At 44.2% G+C, this 9,257-nt stretch overlaps 1 protein-coding gene across 1 annotated transcript; it reads left to right on the top strand.

The window, feature by feature from the left end:
- The first annotated feature begins 136 nt into the window (after nucleotides 1–136).
- Nucleotides 137–3,750, top strand: LOC116576697. The gene is made up of 6 exons (XM_032319176.1): nucleotides 137–305; nucleotides 490–1,028; nucleotides 1,386–1,457; nucleotides 1,524–1,729; nucleotides 2,237–2,366; nucleotides 3,440–3,750. The coding sequence occupies exons 1-4, from the start codon at nucleotides 137–139 to the stop codon at nucleotides 1,704–1,706; spliced, it is 963 nt and encodes a 320-aa protein (XP_032175067.1). The 3' UTR covers nucleotides 1,707–1,729; nucleotides 2,237–2,366; nucleotides 3,440–3,750.
- Nucleotides 3,751–9,257: the final 5,507 nt, after the last annotated feature.

The following is a 9,257-nucleotide window of genomic DNA, read 5'->3' as shown; positions in this document are numbered from 1 at the left end:
GCTGCCGGACAAACCGCCCGAGGAAATCGCGGCCGCGGAGACATTTCTGTCTTTCATCCGAGTCTGCTCTCTCGCGCTGTCTCCTGCCCTCGTCGGGTTAACAGCTCCACGTGGTAAGGGGAGAAATGGCGCTGCGATGAGGGTGGAGACAAACAGGCAGTTCGGAAGGGGCTGCACGTCGGTGGCGGGAAAGCGCGGGCGCCGCTGCCTGCCGGGTCGTCCGGGAAGCGCCTGGGGCGGGGCCTTCCCCTTGCTGGGCGGGGCGGGGCGGGGCGGGGCGGGGCTTTCGGGCGCGCGGAGACCATGTGCGGAAGCGTGTGGAGGGCCTGGGTGGAACCGTGGGAAGGGAGCCGACGCATGTAGCGGGCTTTCCTGCGGGGCTGGGTCTCCCGAGTGACCCGACGGCCGGTCGTTGCCGCGTCCTGCGAACGGTTCTCGCGTACCTGTAGCTTCTTCCCGGGGGACGCCGCAGCCCCTCTCTCTGAACAGGGTCTCCCGTCGGCGTTTGGTTCAGAGACCGTGCGGGAGACGCCGCGCCTTTCTCTCCCCGGTCCTGCCTTCCCGGTCTGGTTCGGCCTCGAGCGCAGGCCGGCGCCCCCGCTCCCAGGCCGAGCGGACAGGCGAAGGCACGTGCAGACACGGCAGGACGGTCCCGCGGCTCCGTCCTTCGTGTTCTCACCCGAGACGCCGCCGTGAAGAGAAATCGGAGAAAACCCCGGGGGTTTGGTTACCTTCCGCCGGCTTCCGCGGGCCGGTGCTCGCCGCAGCTGGGACGAAGCCGAGCGGAAAGTAGGGGCAGCACCCCGCGATCGGGTGCGTGGGTGAGGTCCCGGGAGGGCCCGACGGAGCCGGCGATCGGACGTCCGCGTGCGGCCTGCGGGCTTCGGACTCGGGAGCGGCTTGTAGCGTCCGTCCTGCGGACCCGTGTGGACTCGTGTCCCGCACCCGAATCCAGGTGCGGTTCGGACGCGCCGGTGGTGCGCGCTCCCCTCCGGGACGCGGGCTCCAGCTGCAGGACGCGGGCTCCCGCTCCGGCTCCGGCACCGGCTCCAGGACGCGGGCTCCGACTCCGGCTCCGGAACGCGGACTCAGGCTCCGGCTACGGGACGTGGGCTCCGGCTCCGGGACGCGGGCTCAGGCTCCAGCTCCGGGATGCGGGCTCCGACTCCGGCTCCGGGACGCGGACTCAGGCTCCGGCTGCGGAACGCGGGCTCCGGCTGCGGGACGCGGGCTCAGGCTACGGCTGCGGGACGCGGACTCAGGCTCCGGCTCCGGGACGCGGACTCAGGCTCCGGCTGCGGGACGCGGACTCAGGCTCCGGCTGCGGGACGCTGGCTCAGGCTCCGGCTGCGGGCTCTGGCTCTGGCTCCAGGACACGGACTCAGGCTCCGGCTGCGGGACGCGGGCTCAGGCTCCGGCTCCGGGACGCGGACTCAGGCTCCGGCTGCGGGACGCGGGCTCCGGGACGCGGGCTCAGGGACGCGGGCTCAGGCTCCGGCTGTGGGCTCTGGCTCTGGCTCCAGGACGCGGACTCAGGCTCCGGCCGCGGGACGCGGACCGAACGTTGTCGCAGGCGGAGCCGTCCGGCCGGCGATCGGTTCCAGTTCCCAAGCGTGTGGCGAAAACGAAGCGCCCGCACGCCCCATGTTAAGTTTATACGAAAACTTTTCTTAAAGTTCTGGGTGAATTTCAAGCATCATCAATAATCTCACTAGAGAAGGAAATCTCGGTATTTTTTTCTTTTTAATTTATTTATTTGGCAGACAGAGATGACAAGTAGGCAGAGAAGCAGGCAGAGAGAGAGGGGGAAGCAGGCCCCCTGCCGAGCAGAGAGCCTGATGCGGGGCTCGATCCCAGGACCCTGAGACCATGACCTGAGCCGAAGGCAGAGGCTTTAACCCACTGAACCACCCAGGCGCCCCGAAAATCTCCGCATTTTAAAGGGGTTTTCATCATCCCCGAATGAGCGCCGGCTCGTGAGATGACGCTGGAAGCGGCGTCGGTCCAGATGACAGTCCCAGGCTCTCCGTCATGGTGACCGGCTTCTCAAGGCCGCGGAGCCCTGGGGGAGTAGCCTCGACGTTGTGCTCTCGGTGCGGAGGTCCGCGGGCGTGGGTGGACGGGCTCTGCAGGCTGGTTCCGCGGGCGCTGGGTCTTGCGGGGGCTTTGGGTCAGATGTAGAGTCGTTCTTTCAGCTCGTGCCCTAACGTTGGATCTCTGTCCCCCGCATGGTCAGGGCTCGGGTCGCAGGCTGGGTGTGCTCTGGTCCCCTTAGCACGTGGACCGGTGTCTGCAGGCTGGAACCTGACTTGGGCGACCTTGTCCTCAGACGTGTACAGGAGCCCCGACCCCGCGCTCGTAGGCAGGTAAGAGTCCCCCTTGGGTTCGCTTTTTACGCCCCTTTCTGCTTGTTTTTACGTTCTAGGATCTATTTCTTCTTTTTTTTCCCCCTGAAGATTTATTTAGTGGAGGAGGGAGTGTGGGAGCACGAGTGGGGGGAGTGGGAGAGGGGGAAGGGGGGCAGGGGGCAGACTCCCCGCTGAGCGTGGAGCCTGTTGCAGAAGAGATCACGACCTGAGCCGAAATCAAGAGTTGGAGGTTCAACTGACTGAGCCGCTGGGCACCCCTGTATTTTCTTCTTTGTAAATAAGCACGTGTTACATGTTATTCCGCAGTTTTATGTGTTTGTGGCAAAACGGAATCATCTGTGATGCCTTCGATCCTTATATTCCCTCTGGTGGATTCTCTACCAGAACTACTAGAGGTGATCTTTTATTTTATTTTATTTTAAAGATTTTTTATTTTATTTATTTGACAGAGAGAGATCACAAGTAGGCAGAGAGAGAGAGAGAGAGGAGGAAGCAGGCTCCCCGCTGAGCAGAGAGCCGGATGCGGGGCTCGATCCCAGGACCCTGAGATCATGACCTGAGCCGAAGGCAGCGGCTTAACCCACTGAGCCACCCAGGCGCCCTAGAGATGATCTTTTAAAAAGTGAAAATCGAGTGTGTGTCATCTGGTTAGAACTGTGAAATGACTTCCCGGCCTGCTCCGAATGAAATACCAGCTCCTACCTGAGCCTGTGGGATCTCTGCCCTTCCTGCCTCCCTTACGTGATCCTTAGGCCTATCCTTCCCTCTACTCCACAGTCCCTGCACTCCCCACGGAGTCGGGAACATGTCAGGCTCTCCCCCTACCGCCCTACACAGCGCTTTCCCAAATGCTGTCCTTTTTGGCCGCAGTAATCTTTCCCTTTTCAGTCTGGTTATTTCGGCTTCAGGGTTTGACTCGAACGTGCACTTAGACTTTCAGCAACCCCCTTATCCAAACAGCACCCCTCCAGCCCGCCCCCATTTTGTGTTCTTTATTGCTGTAACAGCACTAATTACAACTCAAGTAATTTGCATTGTTTCCTTGTTTACTTTCTCTTTCCCTCTCTTAGGTAACAGCTCCAACTGGCTCCGTAAGATCAGGGGATGCATCTTTTCTTCAACCAGTGCATAACAGAATGTTTGATGCCTACTGAGCCTTCACATAAATGTTGAAAGACTAAACCTTTCCGTGTACTGAAGTGAAACATTTCCACATTTCATGTATTCTCAGATGCCTTGTTAGTATGAATTTCTTTGCTGGTGAATAACATTAACCCTATTTAGTAGTGCTAGTTGCAGCCATGGACTCATTGCTTCGTAAATAAAAAGCTAAAAATAGATTGAGAAGAGAAAAATCAAGATACTGTTAAATTTTTTTTTTTTTTTTACAAAACCTTAAAATAGTATTTCAACAATATTCTGCAGTTTTCGGTATATGGATTTTGCACATCTTCTGTCAGATTTATCCCCAAATAGTTAATAGCATGTCCCATTGTAAATAGCACTTTTAATTCAATATTCAATTTTTGGGGAGTATCTGCTATATAGAAATAAAATTGATTTGTTTGTTGTCAACCATGATAAATACACTTACTAGTTATAGCAGCATTTTTTAAGGTAGATTTCATTGGATTTTCTACATGGATGATCATGTCATCCATGTCTGCAAATCAAAATTTTACTTCTCTCTTTTGAATCTACGTGCCATTTATTTATTTTTCTTGCCTTATTGCCCTGGCCAAGACACACCAGCATAATGTTGAATAGAACTGAGATCGTATACCCTGTCTTGTTTCTCATTTTAGGGGAAAAGCATAAAAATCTTCTACCATTAAATATAGTGTTGTTTTAAGTTTTTTTGGTAGATACCTTTTATGCTGTTGAAATTCCTTTCTGGTCCCAGTGTGCTAAGAGCTTTTATTAGAATGGATAATGGATTTTCTTGAATGCTTTTTCTGGGTCTGTTGAGGTGATAACAGGATTTTTCTTTTTTAGATTATTAACATGGTGAGTTGCATTGATTGGTCAGTGTTACACCAGTCTTGCATCCTGTGATCAACTTTATTTAGCCATAATATACTATGCTTTTTATGTATTCTTGGACTTAATTGGCTAAAATTTTGTTTAGAATTTTTGCGTATGTTCATGAGGGATACTACTGTGTAATTGTTTTGTGTGATGTCTGCCTTGTTTTGGGATTAGGTTAATGCTGATCTCACCAAATGAGGAACATTTTTTCTTCTTTTCAATTTTGTGGAAGACTTACATAGCTTTGATATTAATTCTTCCTTATATACGTGGTAGAATATACCAGTGAATCCATCTGGAGTTTTCTTTGTGGGAAACTTTTTGACCATCAAATTGAATTTCTTTGATAGATATAGGGTTGTTTAGATTATTTATTCTTGAGTGACTTTTCATGGTTTTTCTTTTAAGATACTTGTTTCATCTAAGTTGTTGACTGTATTGGCATAAAAATAAGAATTTTTTTAAGATTTTTATTTATTTTTTATTTGAGAGAGAGAATGAGGGAGAAAGAGCAGAAGCAGAGGGAGGGTCAGAGGGAGAAGCAGACAGACTCCCTGCTGAGTAAGAAGCCCAATGCAGGACTTGATCCCAGGACTCCAGGATCATGACCTGAGTCAAAGGCACTTAACCAACTGAGCCACCCAAGTGCCCCATTGCCTTCGCTGATTTTAATTTGTTTCTGTTCACTGTAATAAACTGTAATTGTGACTATAACAGCATTTCTGAGCTCTTTGAGTTTTTCTAGTGCTAATTATCAAAACTAAGGGTTGCATGGGGACCCCCAACATGTATTATCCTTTAATGATTAGGTTTTGTACTGATAACACTTCTATAATTCCTGATATTGGTAATTTGTATCTTGTCTCTGATCACTCTCCTTAGAGGCTTATCAATTCTGTTTTTCTTTAACAACCAGCTTTTGGTTTTAATGAATTTCTCTATTTATTAGTTTTCTACATTTTTTATTTCTTTTCTAATCTTTACTATTTTATGCTTACTTTGGGTTTCATTTGCTCTTCTTTCTAAAGTAGAAATTGAGGTCCTTGATTTAAAACCTTTCTTATTTTCTAAATAAATGTTCAGTGCTATAAATTTTCTCCTATAGAATGCTTTATCAGATTTCCATGCATTTTAATGTATTTTTTAAATTGTTTTCCTTCAGGTTGTTTTTTAGTTTTTTTTAAATTTCATCTTTTAGTTACTGATTATTCAAAATTGTGTTGTTCAGTTTTAAATACTTGGAGATTTCTAGAGACCTCTCATTTAATTTTAATCCTGTTGTGATCAAAGAAGTTGTTTGTCTAATTTGAATACTTTTATAGTTAATGAGACTTGTTTTATTCCCCAGAATGTGGTCTCTCTTGGGAAGTGTTTCGTATGCAAGTAAAATGAGTGTGTATTTTACTATCATTAGATGGAATGTTCTGTTAGTACCAATCAAGTCAGTTTTGGTTGACTGTGATTTTTAAGTCCCCCACATCATTACTGGTTTTCTATTTATTCAATTAAGAGAAGAGATTTGAAATTTGCTACTATAATTGTGTATTTGTCCATTTCTTTTTGCACTTGTGTCAGTTTTGCTTTATGTGTCTTTTTTTTTTTAATTATCTTACTTAGTGTTTTATTTTTTTTTTAAAGATTTTATTTATTTATTTGACAGAGAGAGAGTGATCACAAGTAGGCAGAGAGGCAGGCAGAGAGAGAGGGAGAAGCAGGCTCCCCGTTGAGCAGACAGCCCGATGCGGGGCTCGATCCCAGGATCCTGGGATCATGACCTGAGCCAAAGGCAGAGGCCCAACCCACTGAGCCACCCAGGTGCCCATGTGTCTTTTTTTTTTTTAAAGATTTTGTTTATTCATTAGAGAGAGAGACAATGAGAGAGCAGGAATGGGGGGAGAGGCAGAGGGTGAGAGAGAAGCAGATTCCCCACTGAGCTGGAAGCAGGACATGGGGCTCCATCCCAGGACCTGGAGATCATGACCTAAGCCACAGGCAGACACTGAACCTTCTGAGCCACTCAGGTGCCCCGCTTTATCTGTCTTAAAGCTCTGTTATTAGGGTATAATCATTAAGATTGCGTGCCTTGTTGATTTTTGGATCTACTTATAATAACAAAATCTTCCCTTCTTTTGCCTGATAATATTAGTCGGAAATCTTAATCTGATACTAATATACTACATAAATATAGTATATATAGTATATTATATAAATAGAGTATATAATATACTACTCTAACATTCTTTGACTAATATTAACTTGATATATCTTTTTCCTTTTCTTGTGTTTTTTTTTGTTTGTTTTAGACTTTTAAAAGTGTACCTTTCTTTCAGGCAGCACAGAGTTCGTCTTGCTGTTCTATCTAATCTAACAGTTTCTGCCTTTTAATTGGTGTGTTGATACCATTTATATTTAATGTGATTATTATGTTTAGGTCTTAAACCTCTGAGCTAAAATCTAAAATCAGAACAAAACGTTCCAGTCTCTGCTCTTTTTGTCTCATATGTTGTTCCCTTTCTCTATCTTCTTTTGTATTCTTCTTTTCTAAAGATTTTGTTCATTTCCATTGGTAACTTATTAGCTATGACTTTTTTTATTATTTTAGTGATCAGTTTGGCATCATAGTATACTTCTTTAACTATATAAAATTGACAGTCAGGTAATATAAATGTTATAATTTCTTAACAGTATAAGAAACTCATAAATATATATTTTTACTTCTTCCCTCCTGGCCTTTGTATTTTTATTTTTATACATTTTACTTAGATGTGTTACAAACCTCACAATGTATTATTATTTTCATTGAAACAGTGGTCTTTTTCAAAGATATAAATAAATAATAAAGTCATATATTTACTCATATAGGTAAAATTTCTGGTAGTCTTTTGTCCTTTGTGCGGATCCATATTTCCATTGGGTATAATTTTCCTTCTGCCTAAATGAAAAAAGTCTTTATTTTGCTTTTGTTTCTTCAGGGTATTTTACTGAGTATAAAATTCTAGTTTGATTTTTTTCTTTTAATGCCTTACAGATGCTGCTCCATGTCTTTTTGTTTGTGTTCTTTATGATGAGAAATCTATGATCATTAACTTTGTTTCTTCATATATAATTTTATTTTTTTATTCTGTCTGCCTGTCAGATTTGAACCTTATCATGTTCTTGAGCAATTTCAGTATGATGTTCCATAGTGTACTTTTCTTCATATGTCTTATGTTAAGATTAAATGAGATTCTTGGGTCTGTAGATTTCTAGTTTTCATCAAATTTGAAAATTTTCTTGCCATTGTTTCTTCAAATATATTTTCCATCTTCCCCACTCTCTGGGGGATTCCATTACGTGTCTGTTGACCACTTGACATTTTCCTATAGTTCACTGAAGCTCTTTCTGTATTTTAATATTTTTTTGCTTCATTTTGTATAGCTTCTATTGCTTCTTCAAGTTCACTAATATCTTCTTGTCTAATGTCTAATTTCTACTGATTCCATCTGGTGTGTCTTTTTCATCACAAACATTATAGTTTTCATCTATAGATTTTCAGTGTGGGTCTTTTTTATATCTTTAATGTCTGTCCATACTCTTTGAACATGTGGAATATAATAGTGATGTCATTATTAATTAAGATTAATGGCATTTCTGATGATTCTAACATCTGTATTAGTTCTGAGTCAGTTTCAGCTGACTAATTTCCCCCATTTTGATTCATATTTTTCTCCTTTTCATACCTGGTAACCTTTGATTTGATACACATGGTGAATTTTACCTTGTGAATTTGGCTTGCTATTTTTGTTTTCCTATAAATATTTTTGAACTTTGTTCTGAGATGCAGTTCCTACTTGGAAATAGTCTTTTCTTTTTTGAGAATTATTTTTGAAAAAAAGATTATTTATTTATTTGAGAGAGAGACAAAGCCAAAGAGAGCACACAGGCAGGGGGAGGGAGGGAATCTCAAGCAGACTTCATGCTGAGTGCAGGGCCTGACACAAGGCTCAAGCCCATTACCCCAGGATCATGACCTTAGCCTAAATAAATAGTTGGACACCTAACCCCCTGAGCTACCCAGGCACCCCTTTGGGAATAATTTTAAAATGTGGTAGATCGGACCAGAGAAATATTTAGTCAAGACTAATTACTTCCTATTACTGGGATAAGAATCTTGTGAGTATTTAACCAAATGTTCCATGAATTTTGAGGTTTTTCAGTCCAGTGACAATACCCACTATTCCTGGTCCTATGTGAGTGCTGCGTACTATACTCTCTGGTGCTTTTGGATAGTTCTTTCCCTGGTCTTACATAGTTTGCTCACATGGCATTTGCTTGTCACTTCTCTGCTGATCCCCATTGTTTGTTTTTTGGGATTTTTTGTTTTTTTGTTTTTGTTTTGCTTTTTTATTTTTATTGTTTTTTTTATTTTTATTTTTTTATTTTCAGCATAACAGTATTCCTTGTTTTTGCACCAGCTTTTTAATTTTTTTTAACTCTCTCCTCACTGGTACTTTGTCTTGCACTTTCTAGCCCCCTGCTCACACTCTGAACTCCATCTCTTCAACTTAGGGAGCCCTTGAAAGCTTCGCTTAGATCCTCCCCTTAACTCCCTTCTATACTGTGGTCTGGGAACTCTCTCAAAGCAGTAAATTAGGGCAGTCATTCGGGATTGCTTCATTTGTTTCCCATGTCTCAGGGATCACTATCCTTCATTGCCTGATGTACTGTGTCTTGATGATCATTCTTTCATATTTTATTTCATATCCTATTTGTTTGTTTTTGGTAGTTTTAGGAGGGAGCATAAAACCAGTCTCTGTTGTTCCGTTTTGGACAAAAGGGCAAGTCCCAGCACTGTTTTAAGTACTTTACATATATTAACTG

This window comes from Mustela erminea, chromosome 17 (genome assembly GCF_009829155.1).
Source record: "Mustela erminea isolate mMusErm1 chromosome 17, mMusErm1.Pri, whole genome shotgun sequence".
Taxonomy (NCBI): Eukaryota; Metazoa; Chordata; class Mammalia; order Carnivora; family Mustelidae; genus Mustela; species Mustela erminea.
This window is presented reverse-complemented; position numbering and strand designations above follow the sequence as displayed.